This window comes from Kogia breviceps, chromosome 16 (assembly GCF_026419965.1).
Source record: "Kogia breviceps isolate mKogBre1 chromosome 16, mKogBre1 haplotype 1, whole genome shotgun sequence".
Lineage (NCBI taxonomy): Eukaryota > Metazoa > Chordata > Mammalia > Artiodactyla > Physeteridae > Kogia > Kogia breviceps.
The window spans coordinates 12,530,840-12,546,093 of record NC_081325.1 but is presented as its reverse complement, the minus strand read 5'-3'; the positions used below and the strand labels follow the sequence as shown (position 1 = coordinate 12,546,093).

General features: G+C 35.7%; 1 protein-coding gene across 8 annotated transcripts in view; it reads right to left on the bottom strand.

Annotated features, from left to right (window-relative positions):
- Positions 1 to 15,254, bottom strand: part of NBEA (neurobeachin) — a 594,993-nt gene that overhangs the window by 288,377 nt on the left and 291,362 nt on the right. For all 8 annotated transcript variants that reach the window (XM_059042292.2, XM_067016556.1, XM_067016558.1 and 5 more), the window contains one exon: positions 12,078 to 12,244. In XM_059042292.2, the coding sequence (XP_058898275.1) occupies positions 12,078 to 12,244 (167 nt within the window). The remainder of the gene's footprint in view (positions 1 to 12,077; positions 12,245 to 15,254) is intronic.

The following is a 15,254-nucleotide window of genomic DNA, read 5'->3' as shown; positions in this document are numbered from 1 at the left end:
GATTCCATCCTTTCAGTTTATTGACCTCCTCATTACTATGATTTTCAACTGGACTCCACTTAACTATTTTCATGACCACATTCTAGATTTGTTAACCTTGTATTGATGTATTTCAGAGATCTTTAATTCAAAGCTCCTAGAGCTTCCCATCCTTTCAGTTCATCAACTCTTGCTTTCTTGACTCCATTATTTTGTGTTTCAATCCCCTTCTTTCTTTACTTCTCTTCCTTAACTATCCTAGATTGTCTATCACTTACCACTCTATCACTTCAACCATTTTCTTACTTGTTATCTTAATATTCTTGCTCCTTTGCCTTGATGAAACTACTCAGCAATATACAACCCTGGAAGAATCCATATTCTAACCATTTTCAGTGCTTGGAAGAAGAAAGCATATAGATGTACTGCTGACATGAGCTATCCAGGGACAATTTGCGTATGCGTGTTGTATGGGGAGAGGGAGGGATGAAAGAAGTAAATCAAGGAATAGGAGAGATGAAATTTGTTGGGGATTGGAAATATGTATTTTGGCCATGTCTAAGATCTCACAGTGTTAACGAGCTCACAGTCAGTAGATTGTTTAGTCTAACCCAGTACCTACTAATATCTTGGCAACACAACTTGTAACAACAACTTTCATTGACTATAGAGCATATTCCTAATTTAAATCTTGACACTTTAAACTACTTGAAAATTGCTGGAAAATTTTTCTTTTTTTTCCCTTCTGAGTACTTCATAATCTTTATTAGAGAACAGTACATTTAGTACATATACATAAGGATTTTTAAAACTGTATAATTAAAAAAATACATCTAGTAAAAACTAACTCATTTCTATGTATTAGTTGTAGGGAAATCCAATTCTGTTCTGATATACCTGTGTTGGCATGGATATAACTGAGATAATCTGACTTGCTATTTAACTTTTAAACAATAAATAAATAATATCTGATTGCATTTCTCTATATTAAAATATAATATAGTTTGTTAAATGTTAGTATTCACAGCTCAAGAATCATCTATAAATATGGGGCCTTTACGTTTTTTTAAATTTATTAACTTAGGTACAGTAAAATTCAGTCTTTTGGGTGTACAGTTCTATAAATTTTGACGAAAGCGTAGAATTGTGAAACCACTACCATAATCAAGATACAGAACAGTTTAATTATCCCCCCCAAAGCTCCCTCACGTTAGCCCTTTCTAGTCAAATCCTCCCCCTACTGTTAACCCCTGGAAACCACCAATGTGTTTTATTTGCCTAAGGTTTTGCTTTTTCCAGAATGTATCAATGGAATTAGACAATGTGTTCTGGCTTCTTTTATTCAGCAGAAAGCAACTGAGACGCATTCAGATTGCTGCATTATCAGCAGTCCGTTCCTTACCAATGCTGAGTAGCGTTCCAGCATATGGAGGGGCCACAGGTTCTTATCCATTCATCAGCTGAACAACACCTGGGCTGTTTTCAATTGTTGGCAATTATTAATAGAACTGCTATAAACATTCATGTACATGTTTCTGTGTGAACGTAAATCTTCATTTCTCTTGGGGTAAATTCTTAGGAGTAGGAGGATTGCTGTGTCATATGGCAAGTGTACATTAAACTGTATAAGAAACCGCCAAACCTCTTTCCAAAGAGTCGGCCTTTTGTATCTCCACCAGCAATGTATGAGAGCTCCAGTTGCTTCACATCTTTGCCAGCTCTTGCATTACCAGGTTTTGGTTTTAATTTTATTCATTCTAATGGTAGTGGTATATGATTGTTGTTTTAATTTTAATTTCCTTAAGAGCTAGGGATATTGAGTATCTTTCCATATGCTTATGCCATCTGTATACTGTCTGTGGTGAAGTGTCTGGTCAAATGTTTGCTCGCTTTTTTATTGCAACGTTAGTCTTCTTATTAAGGTTTGGAAGTCCTTTATACATACACATAAACATAGATACCTATATATGTGTGTGTGTATATATATATATATATATTTGTAAGTCCTTTGTATAATTTTATACTTGTATAAATATACATACTTATACCTGTATACTTTTTTAAGTCCTTTGTAAGATATGCGACTTGCAAGTACTTTTTCCAGTCTGTATTTTTTACATTTCAGATATTTCAGTAAAAATTTTTTATTTTTATTTACTTATTTTTTATTCAGATATTATAATTTTCATTTTCATTTGGTTCTTTTTTATATTTTCTATTACTCTGCTGAGATCTTCTATCATTCCACTCATTTAAAGAATATTTACCTTCACTTCATGAAAGATGGTCATAACAGCTGTTTTTAAATCTTTATCTGATAGTTCCAACCTCTGGGAATTGGAACCGGTATCTGTTAATTGTCTTTCCTTAAGAAACGTCAAGATTTTCCTGGTTCTTTGTATATTAAATAATTTTGAATTGCATCCTGCTAATCTCCTACGGAGAACGTCTGTTTGTCTGTTTTTGTTTTACCGGCCAATCAACCCTCTTAGGTTCAGACTGCAGGTTATATCTTGACCTCTGTGGGTAGGAGTTCCAGTGTTAATTCAGTTCGGGTCTTGAACTTGTAAAATATTAAAAATATTTTCTAAAACCTCAGAGGTTTGAGTCTTATTCCTGTTTAAGTTCTCTTTATTTCATTATTCCAATTGATAATATTTATAACTAATACGGTAACTAGTAATTAATTTCATCACTGGAATGACCACGGGCTTTACGGTTAGAAAGATCTAGATTCAAATCCCGTCCCTACTACTTAGCTATGTAACGCTGGGAAAGCTATTCAACTTCTCTTTGAGACTCACATTTCTTAGCTGCAAAATGGGAAAAATAATATCTACCTTACAGTGTTGTTAGAATGAAAATAACGCATTAGATGCGAAGTTACTGCCGATACACAGCTGCGCTAAATAAATGTGAGTTTCTACCAACATCCTAACGAAAACAAAATCTCAATAATAATGCTTATATGAAAATGCATACTAAAAATTGGGACCATGTGTGTGTGCGCGTATGTTGTGTGGGTATTTTTTTACTCAAGGGCCTAGTACATCTCGTTTTTTTTTTTTTTTTAAATCTTTTTGGCTGAGTCGCGCAGCATGTGGGATCTTAGTTCCTGACCAGGGATCGAACCCATGCCCCCTGCAATGGTAGCACAGAGTCTTAACCACTGGACCAACAGGGAAGTCCTGACAATCTCCTGATTTTAATTTAAATTGTTATGGCTTATGAGGTTTTTTCCCCCCAGTTTTATTGAGATATATCAATAACCGACAAACAGCACTGTATAAGTTCAAGATGTATGGTATAATTATTTGACTTACATATATTATGAAATGGTACCACAATGAGTTAACATCCATCATCTTAGATACAAAAAGCAAAAAAAAGAAAACGGAACAAAAAGTTTTTCTTTTCCTTGTGACAAGAGCTCCTAGGATCTACTCTCTTAACTGTCCCATATACCATACAGCACTCAACACAGTCATCATATTGTACATTGCATTCCTAGTACTTATGTATCCTATAACTGGAAGTCTGTACTTTTTGACTGCCTTCATCCAATTCCCTTTGCCCTCAAACCCTGTTTCTGGTAACAAGTCTGATCTCTTTCTCTATGAATTTGTTTTTTTCTTTTTTTTCTGGGTCCACATACAAATGAGATCAAACAGTATTTGTGTTTCGCTGTCTGACTTATTTCACTCAGCATAATATTAGGTCCATCCACATTATTGCAAATGGCAGGATTTCCTTGTTTTTTAATGTCTGAATAATAGTCCATTGTATATGTGTATACCACAACTTCTTTGTCCATTCATCCTCTGATGGACACTTAGGTTGTTTCCACGCCTTGACAATTGTAAATAGTACTGCTATGAACATGGTGTTGTTGCAAATATCTCTTCAACATAGTATTTTTGTTTCCTCCAGATATATTCCCAGAAGTGGAATTGCTGGATCATAAGATAGTTCTATTTTTAATTTTTTTAGCAACTTCCACAGCATTTTCCATAGTGACTGCACCAATTTACATTGCCACCAGCATTGCACAAGGTTTCTCTTTTCTACCTGTCCTCTCCAGCATTTGTTATCTCGTATCATTTTGATGATAGCCATTCAGACAGATGTGAGGTGATACCTCATTGTGGCTTTGATTTGCATTTCCCTAATGATTAGTGATGCTGAGCACCTTTTCATGTGCCTGTTAACCATGTGTATATCTTCTTTGGAAAAATGTCTATTCAGGTCCTTTGCCCATTTTAAAATTTGCATTATGTAGTTTAAGACATAGGAAGTATGATCCAAAAACATAAAATAAATGAGGGAAAACTGTTTGTAAATACTAAGTATTATATAACAGAATTAATTCTTGAATATGCGTTTTTTAAAAGCTATCAAACTCTAGTTTTTACTCAGAGAAGAAAAACAGATCAATAACATTATATTAATTCAAAAGCTAAAATATGTTACAGCCAGCAGCATCACTGAGTCAAAAGATAAAATTAAAAAGAATTATATGTTAAAATTAAGCATTTTTTTGTAAAACAGGAAGTAGAACATGATAGAGATGAAATTCCTTCAGATTTAAAATATATTTAAGAACAAGGATGTAAATGTAAGTACTAGTCAATCCCTCCACTTAGGAAGCTACAAGTCTATTGGAAGAGACAGGCACATTCACATTGCTATAAAATATTAAGTGATATATTATAGATAATTGCAATACAGATAATAACAAAATATGAGGAGGCAGGCTTAGGAAAGATAGAGAACCCAGGAAACGCTATAGCAAGGGTGACATGTGAACTCAGCTATAAACTGGGTGACCGTACTTTCCTATTTCTTCCAGCATATGTCTTCATAAAGCAGCCAGACTAATCTTTTAAAACATAAATCAGATCATGTTACTCTTCCACTCAAAACCCTTCACTGTGCTCCATGCCACTTAGGATAAAGTCACAAATCCTTAACATGATCTACAAGGCTTTAAATCATCTGGCTCATATATTCCTCTCCAGCCTCATCGCAAGCCACCATCCCCATTGTTCACTAAGCTTTAGGCATACTAGCCTCCTTTCTGTTCATTTTATTATTTCTACACTCTGAGTCTTTGTAATATGTCTCTCCTTAATGTTCTACACCCTACCCTTTGCTGACGATCCCCTTCTCATCCCTTCAGCACTTAGCTTAAAACGACCTACTTCGAAAGTCTTCCCTGAATCCCTAATCTAAAATAAAGAGCCTCTGCTACACTCTCTCTTTCACAGTACCCTATATTTTCTTTCCTAGCATTTGCCAAAGTTTGTTATTAGCATCTTTTATTTCTATAATTATTTGTTTAGCATCAGCCCTTTCTACTAGACTGTAATTTAGTTATGTTCGGGCAGGGGCCAAGGCAGTTTTGCTCACCACTATGCTAGCACAAATAGGAGCTAAAGAGTTATCTACTCATTAAATGAATAAAATAAATTATAACTGTCTATTTCAAGTGGCATGGGAAACTACTTTAAAAGACTCTTTGTACGGAGAAGAACAAAGCTGGAGGACTAATGCTACCTGACTTCAAGAACTACTATAAAGCTACAGTAACCAGGACAATGTGGTATGGGTGAAAGAACAGACAAATAGGTCAATGGAACAGAATAGAGAGCCTAGAAATAGACTCTTATAAATATAGTTAACTGATCTTTGACAACGGAGCAAAGACAGTCTTTTCAACGAATGGTTTTGGAACGACTGGACATCCACATGCAAAAAAATAAATCGTGACACAGATGTTACACCCTTCACAAAACTTAACTCAAAATGAATCACTGAGCTAAATGTAAAATGCAACTCCTAGAGATAACATAGGAGAGAATCTAGAACACTGAAGATATATAATCCATGAAAGAAATAACAGATAAGCTGGATTGCATTAAAATTAAAAGCATCTGCTCTACAAAAGACAGTGTAAAGAGAATGAAGAGACAAGTCACAGTTTGGGAGAAAATATGTACAAAAGATGCACGACATGAAGCAGAGGTCCCCAATCCCCAGGCTGTGGACCAGTAGTGGTCCTCGGCCGGTTAGGAACGGGGCCGCACGGCAGGAGGTGAGCGGTGGGCAAGCGGGAAAGCTTCATCTGCCTCTCCCCACTGCTCCCCATCGCTCGCACTGCCGCCTGAACCCCCCCCCCCCACTCCCCGGTTCCATGGAAAAATTGCCTTCCACAACACTGGTCCCTAGCGCCACAAAGATTGGGGACTGCTGACATAAAGGACTATTAAAGAAAACTTAAAACTCAACAATAAGAAAACAACCAACTTGGTTAAAAAATGGACCAAAGGCCTTAACAGGCACCTTGCCAAAGAAGATATACAGATGATGTAAGCATAGGAAATATATTCCACATTATGGGAAATGTAAATTAAAACAACTAGATACCACAACACACCCATGAGAATGCCCCAAATCTGGAACCCCGATAACAGCAAATGCCGGTGAGGATGTGGAACAACAGGAACTCTCGTTCACTGCTGGTGGGAACGCAAAACCTTGCAGCCACCGTGAAGACAGTGTGCTGGTTTCTCATAAGATAAGCATACTCTTACCATATTAGCCAGCAGTTGTGCTCCTTGGTATCTAGCCAAAGGAGATGAAAACTTATGTCCACAGAAACCTGCATGTGGATGTTTACAGCAGCTTTGTTCATTACTGCCAAAATGTGGAAGCGACCAAGGAGCCCCTCAGTAGGTGAATGGATAAATAAACTGTGATACATCCAGACACTAGCATATTATGCAGCACTAAAAGAAATGAGCTATCAAGCCATGAAGGAACTTGCACACGACTGACTACATGAAAGAAACTAATCTGAAAAGGATACACACTATATGGGTCCAACTATATGACATTCTGGCAAAGGCAAAACTAGGGAGACAATAAAAAGATCAGTGATTGCCAGGGATGGGGTGAGAGGAAAGACGAATACGCAGAGCACAGAGGGTTTTTAGGGCAGTGAAACTACCCTGTATGATAGTATAACGGTGGGTATATGTCATCACACATGTGTCTGAATCCATAGAATATACAAAACCGAGAGTGACCCTTAAGATAGACTATGAACTTTGGGTGATTATGATTCATCCCTAACGAACCATTCCGGTGGGAGACACTGACGGGGGGAAACTCCGCATGTGTAGGGGAGGGAGTATATGGGAAATCTCTGTACCTTTCACTCAATTTTGTTTTAATCCTAAAACTACTCTAAAAAAATTAAGTCTTTTAGGGTTTCCCTGGTGGCGCAGTGGTCGAGAGTCCGACTGCCGATGCAGGGGACACGGGTTCGTGCCCTGGTCCGGGAGGATCCCACATGCCGCGGAGCGACTGAGCCCGTGAGCCATGGCCGCTGAGCCTGCGCGTCCGGAGCCTGTGCTCCGCGACGGGAGAGGCCACAACAGTGAGAGGCCCGCATACCGCAAAAAAAAAAAAAAAAATTAAGTCTTTTAAGAAAAGGCTCTTTGTAAAGAGCTGCCGAACATAAAAAGTGACTAACAAATACGAGACATCTACTATGTGCCATACGTTGTGCTAAGCATTTTGCACGTAACACTTCATTTTACCATTAAAATAACCCAATGAAGTAGAAACTGTTCATCCTGTTTTCTAGATGAGCTTGAGCTGTCATTTCATGCAGGGGTAAGTACCTTTTGTCATTTAATAAAATTATTTCATTTAAAATATAAAAGTGTCACAGACAGTAGACTAAGTTGTTTTTCCATTCCATTACCAGTAGCATCACTGTATCAAAGGATATATACCAAGCATTCACTTATTAATTTATTCGACAAACATTTATTTAGCACCTGCTGTGCATCAGACATTATTCTAGGTGCTAGGGATAACACTGTGGACAGAGGAGATAAAAATCTCTTCCATTACAGAGCTTGCATTCTCGTGGTAAACAAAACAATAAAACTGATAAATAAGTAAAATATACGGTATGTTAGTGATAAAATTTTGAAAAAGGAAAAATAAAGCAGAGGAATGTAGTACAAAATATTTGGAGGAAGAAGTAGAATTTTAGACAGGGTGGCTACAGAAGACTTTTTTGAGAAAGTAGATTTGAATTAAAGCTGGAACAAAGCGGAGGAGCTAGCCACATGGGTTTTTTGTAAGAAAGCATTCCAAACAGAGCAAGCATATCCTGCAAACTTGAAGAACAGCAGGAAGCTACAGTGACTGGAACAAAAAGTACAAGGGGAGGGTAGTAGGAGAAGCAGGTCAAAGAGCTAACGAAGGCCAGATGACAGTACCTTCCCTCCCCATGGCTCACTCCATTGCAGCCATACTGGCCTCTGACGATTTTATGAACAGGCCAAGCACTTCCTTCTTTTGTATGCTGTTCTCTCTGCTTGAAATGCTCAGACAGCTCTTTGTTCAAATGGTTCCTCATCAGAATGGACTTCTCTGACCATTCCACATTTCTTTGTCCTTGTAGGTTTTTTCTTTCAGGGACATGGGAAGTCTCTGGAGCAGCACTGCCCAATAGAATTTTGTGCAATGATAGAAATGTTCTGTGCTGTCCAATATAGGAACCACGAGACGCGTGCAGCTATTGAGTACTTGAATGTGGTTAGTGCAGCTATGGCACTCAATTTTTAATTAAATTAATTTTTAATTAATTAAATTTGTATAGCCACATCTGACTAGTGGTTACCTTCTTGCACAGTATAATTCTGGAGGTTCCTGAGCAGAGGAGCAAAGGGATCTACATTTTAGTAAGAATCACCCACACTGCTATGCTGAGAATGGACTTTAGGAGGACAAGGGCGGAAGCAGGAAGACTGTTGAAAGTAATGCTGCAATAAGTCAAGTGAGAAATGACGGTGTCGTGGATCAAGGCGATATCAAAGATAATGGTGAAAAGCAGTCAAATGCTGGATTTTTTTTAATGGCAGAATCACTAAGGTTTGCTGAAGGGCTCAATATGGGATGTGTGAAGAGTAGTTAAGGATAAGAGCAACAATGATGGCCTAGGCAACTGCAAGACTGGGGTTCCCCATGTCTAAGAAGGAGATGACTGCAAGAGGAAGTGGTTTGGGAGAAAATCTCAGGAGCTCAGTTCTATCATCATTGGTATGAGATGACAACTAGATATCTGCGTGGAAGATACCAAGTAGGAAGATATACATGTATGGAGATAAGGGAGAGAGGTCTGGAGAATCTGGGAGTTACTGACATATTGGTATTTTTTTAAGCCGTGAGACTAGATAAAATTGCCTAGAGAGTGAATAACACGAAAAGGAGAAGCAGTCCAACAACTGAGCCTTATTAATTAATCAAATACTAAGGAAGATTAGAGTTCAGTGTCCCACTTAGTAAAGGATGATAATAGAAAGATTGTGTGTTTTTCAGTTAATCAGCACTGGGAGTTAATGTGCAGAAAAGGACAAAGGATACCTGTTCTTCTGAGGGGTCCTATTGCCAGTCTTCCTGTCTATCTAATGAGCTACCATAAACGGAAAGCTGAGCAGAGGATGCATTCGACACGTTACCACGTGACTGTCACTATGGGAGTCTCTGTCCTTTAGCTGTATTGTAATTATCTGGTGAAATATTAAAACCAAACCATGTACAGCTTTATACACTGAGGGCAAGATCCTGCATTATACCAGTTGAATTATTAGCAATATAATGTTATAGTCCTCACTATATATAACTGAGTAGATAAATCCAATTCGGATGACCCAAAAAGAGAGACAAGGTCTATAGCTAGGGCAAAATGCTCGTGCTATTGTACTGTCTTAAGGTTAAATTCTGCGTCAACTTGGCTAGGCTATGTGCTCAGTTGTTTCACCAAATACTAGTCTAGATGTCGCTGTGAAGGTATTTTGTGGATGTGATTAACATCTATAATCAGCTGACTTTAAGTAAAGGATATTATTCTCAATAATGTGGTGGGGCTCATCTAATCAGCTGAAGGTCTTCAGAGAAAAGACTGAGGCTTCTTGGAGAAGAAGGATTTCTGCCCCAAGACAGAAACCCTGACCACGCTTCCAGCCTGCCAGCCCACCCTACAGATTTCAGACTTGCAAGGTTCCATAAGCATGTGAGCTAATTCTTAAAAATAAATCTCTATATATCTATACCCATATCCATATTCATATCCATAGCTATATCTTATCTATATCTATGTCTTACATATATCCTATTGGTTCTTTTCTGTTTCTCTGGAGAACCCTGATTGACACACCCTGCTTCTATTTGTACAAGTTGTGTGATACTATCTAGGTTTCACTTAACCTCTGAAATCTTCAATTTCTTCATTGTAATATGAAAAAAAAATTTCAGTATCAAACTTAATAGAGATGTTCTGAATGTTAAACAAAATAGCCCATGTAATGTTCTTAGTATGGTGCCTAGCACACAATGAATATTTAATAAATGTTAGACGTGGTGGTATTGCTATTATTATAAGAAACGAATATTGAGTGTTCACTATTTTTTTTTAAACATGTTTATTGGAGTATAATTGCTTTACAATGCTGTGTTAGTTTCTGCTGTATCACAAAGTGAATCAGCTATACGTATACATATATCCCCATATCCCCTCCCTCTTGCGTCTCCCTCCAGCTCTCCCTATCCCACCCCTCTAGGTGGTCACAAAGCACTGAGCTGATCTCCCTGTGCTATGCAGCAGCTTCCCAATAGCTATCTATTTTACATCTGGTAGTGTATATATGTCCATGCCACTCTCTCACTTCGTCCCAGCTTACCCTTCCCCCTCTCCATGGCCTGAAGTCCATTCTCTACATCTGCATCTTTATTCCTGTCCAGCCCCTAGGTTCTTCAGAACCTTTTTTTTTTTAATTTTAAGGTTCCATATATATGTGTTAGCATACGGTATTTGTTTTTCTCTTTCTGTCATACTTCACTCTGTATGACAGACTCTAGGTCCATCCACCTCACTACAAATAACTCAATTTCGTTTCTTCATCTGTCGTTGGACACATAGGTTGCTTCCATGTCCTGGCTATTGTAAATAGTGCTGCAATGAACATTGTGGTACATGACTCTTTTTGAATTATGCTTTTCTCCAGGTATATGCCCAGTAGTGGGATTGCTGGGTCATAGGGTAGTTCTATTTTTAGTGTTTTAAGGAGAGTGTTAACTATTTTTAAAGACATTATGTTATAATTTTACTTTAAATTCAAATAATAAAGTTTTCTTAAATCTATCTTATACTTGAGACCCCAGGACAGTCTGTCAAATAATATCCTGGCCATATTCTAGATGTTCTTCTCTAACTAACAGAATCACTTCTACAAGAATTTTTCTTAGTGTCTTGTCCACATTTACCCAATCCCTAAACTCTGCCAGACAGAGACTTAATAAAAACAGTCAATTAAGTAAGATAAAATGAAGATATATAAATGAAGAACATTAGCAATCAAAATATAGTGACCTGCTTCACCACTATTTTTCTAGAAGGCATTGTGCAGAGGACAACAAAATAAAACAAAACAATTTTATGTTCACAAAACTTTAGGAAGAAAAACACTTGCAATGCAAAAACAACCAATTTTGGTTTTGTTTCTATTATAATATCATAAATACCCTAATTTGAGATGAAACCTTTCTTAAGAAAGACTGCATAGAGAAATATAGAAGAAAATATTTTAAAAGAATATATTACTTCTCCATAGTGAATGCTTATATTATTACCTGTGCATAAAAAAATTAAGAATGATATAAATTTAATAATTTGAAGAGTTGACTCTGAAAGATTAAAAACAAGTCACTTCATATAACTAACACCCATGTTATATATGAGAGATGGTAGTCTAAAATACTTGCCTAAACACATTTTGTATTATTTACATATTTTTATGAATTAGAAAAAATTTCCATTAGATTACTTTTAAAAGTTTAGATTTTCCTTTAAACCATTCTCAAGAGTCATTACTAAAGATTTCAGGAGAAAAATTAAGCCATTTTTTACACTTTAAAATCATATTTTGTGAGGAATTTTTAAGTTAATCGCTTTTTTTTAAACTTATAACTATTATAATTAACCTATGAGTTACTATGTACTTCTCGTTTTTATAACTCACCTATGAGAAACTGCTCCCCAAGCACCATGCTTATTTGTCAGAATGTTAAGGATCTTCTGTTTCAGCTGATTTGCAGTCACGTGGTCCCTATGTTTCGCAGCACTAATGAGATGGTCACACATCTTTTCTTCCTCTCTTCTATCAGCAGCGTATTGGGCACACTGCGACTACAAAGAAATACAAACAGTGCATGATAATAAACCTCTACCGTGTGTAAGAAAGAAATGATATTTAACCTTGATTTAAAGGGTAATAATCATCGATTCAATTTTAAAAACTAAGATAATGTAATCTTTTGAAAGTTTATTCTAAAATATATACACACACACATATATATAATCACCTTTCAAACTGGTAAAAATACGTTCTTTCTTTGTGTTTATACATAAAGTATATGTAAAGTAATTTGAGTATTATTAAGTAATATAATCAAGTAATTAATGACTTTTAAGGTTCCTTCCAATTCTGAAATTCTGATTTTAACATATTCCAAAAATAAGCATTTTAAAAACAAAACGATTTATTAAAAATGTAAACCTACTTATTATTTTAACCTATATAGTATATACCTCACTTAAAATAAGAGTTACTTTCCTGATAATTATATAGAGATCAAAAACTTGCCACTTAATATATAGTGTTACATTTTGTAAATGGCAATGTGGTGTGGAAGAGAAAGCAGTAGTTCAGGAATTTAGACCTGGATTTAATTTCACATTTTATGCAAATTTTGTTTTTCTCACTGTATGCAGTTTTACATTTGTAAAATGAAGGGCTAAAACAAGGTTTTCTCTACAGTGTCTCCTAGCTCTAGAATCTAATGTATTCAAAGTTTCTCATGATAACTACTACCTTAATCTTATCTTCCCTAATAATCAGTTGTCCTGTCAGCTATCTGTATTCAAGTTCACTGGTATTAGCAACACAGGTAATCAATTCATTGTGTATCAAAAAGGCTCAATACAAACATGAACATGAACATGAACATCTCTTTAACCATAAGTTTGATTTGTTTTGTATAATAATTTTTGTACAGGGTAGAGTGACTGCAGATTTTAATGTTATCATGTATGTAATACAAGTCATATAACTACAAAAAAAAGTTTTGTACATCTAAAAAAATACATATAATGAGTTCACATTCATCATTACAAAGTAAAAATCTTTCATGTAAGGTATCTGAACATATTCCTTTTAACTATCTATTGATACAGACTACTACCACAAGTCATCTCTTCCAGAGAAATAACCCTACAGTAACCTAAGAAGGATTAATTCATTTTCCAATTTATCTTTTTGTACAGGGAATCACCAATTAGTACAATGATCTGCCTCCATAATGAGGTTAATATTTCATTAGCTCTTTGGAGAGTAAAATTAAATTTTCATTTTTCTTCCTTAACAATTACAGTGGTTAACCAAAAAAAATTAACTGTGAAGTACCCATCTCAAATTAAATACATTTTTTCTCTTAATGACAGGCCTATATGAGAGATACAGAAATTCCTCAAAAAGTCATAGTATAAAATGTTATGACTTTTACAAAATCTTTTACAATTTAAAAGTGATATAAGTTTGGCAAACCACACACGCACAAATGTACACACAATCAATTCATTTACTAATACAGCTTTAACCTAAAAAGAACAAATAGAAACATCTGGGTTAAAAAACAATGCACATTCATTAAGTAACAATGACAATACTCTCAAAATTAGGTTTACATTCGTAGTTTATTTTATGTGTACACAATCTAAAAACGCTGAGCCTTCATATCCCCTTCATAGCCTCTACACCTCCCTTAGCCCTGCATCACCAACAGGAGTGATCTCATTCATCCCCGAGGGGGTAAAAACTGGTATTAGGGCTGTGTGAAAAAAACCTTACTCTTTTAATGTATAAAGCACAGATGCATATACGGTACACAAATAGATATGCAGCATATTGATGATAATACTATAAATCAAGGTGGGGGCTGATTAGGATGACAACTATTTAAAAATTTTCCTTGCGGGGAGCAACAAAGAAAAAAGGTTGAGAAACGCTGCCCTTAAGCTTAACATCACCTTGGTTAAATATATGTTAGAGCTTGTAACTAATATCTAGCTGCTTGATAATCTATTTTAAATGCTTTCACGTGAGAAATATTGATCTGCTTATATTCCCACAAAATATCCAGATTTTCTTAGTAGATATATGATCAACTCAAAACTGATTCTTCAGGGAATTCAGTTAATAATCTAAACCTTATTTACTAACAGAAGTCAAAAGTTAATTGAATATTCTTATTTTGTCTAGAGCTCTGACATATCTTATACCTAAACATATTATATTCAAAGAACTCAGTCTTTTCTTGTCAACCAAATTACAGCATGATACCCAATGTTATAAATATCCGATGCTATTTACGGTTGAAGCAATACAAAACTTCATTTTGACAAACACTTAATTGTCAGTGGACTTTTACCAGAGTTTAAAATGTTTGTTTGTTTTTTGCAAAATAAGGTTGTGTGATCCCATATGACAAGTGTGTGCTGTCTCATCTGACAAATAAAGCAGAGGTTATGGGTTTTAAAGTGACAACAGCTATTTTTCTGCCTCATGCTTTTTAGCTAGGTAGGTCAGAGATCACTAGACCTAGGACATCAACTTGCGTGGCTAAGAGAGCTGCTTTACTGAGATAAAAACCTCATCAAAACTGAAACCGTGGGCTCAGGCTTCCAGCCACACCACACTTGTTCTCATGTCGTATCAGGAGAATAAATTGGTGGAGTTATATATTATTTTCAAGGCCACTGAAGTCCAACCTAAGCCAAACACCGGGTCACCTCAATATTTCTGAAACCAATTTTATTGAATTAGGACAATACAAATAATGTCAAATAGTTACTGACATGCTAGAAATATAAGAATAATGTTCTTAACTTAAAAATTTATTAGTATGTAATATATAGTGCTTGAACATCCTTTAGTTTTTGCATATAAAACAGAAATAAATGACAGCTATTTGCTCTTTACTCAAATGATAGTTAATTGTACTTATGAGGATTTTTCAACTATTACATTTCCATATATAGATCGATACGTACAGATCTACATTTATATCATATACAATGGCATTGCTTCATTTGTCATTAAAATATCAATTATAAATATAAAACATGAACTAAAATAATC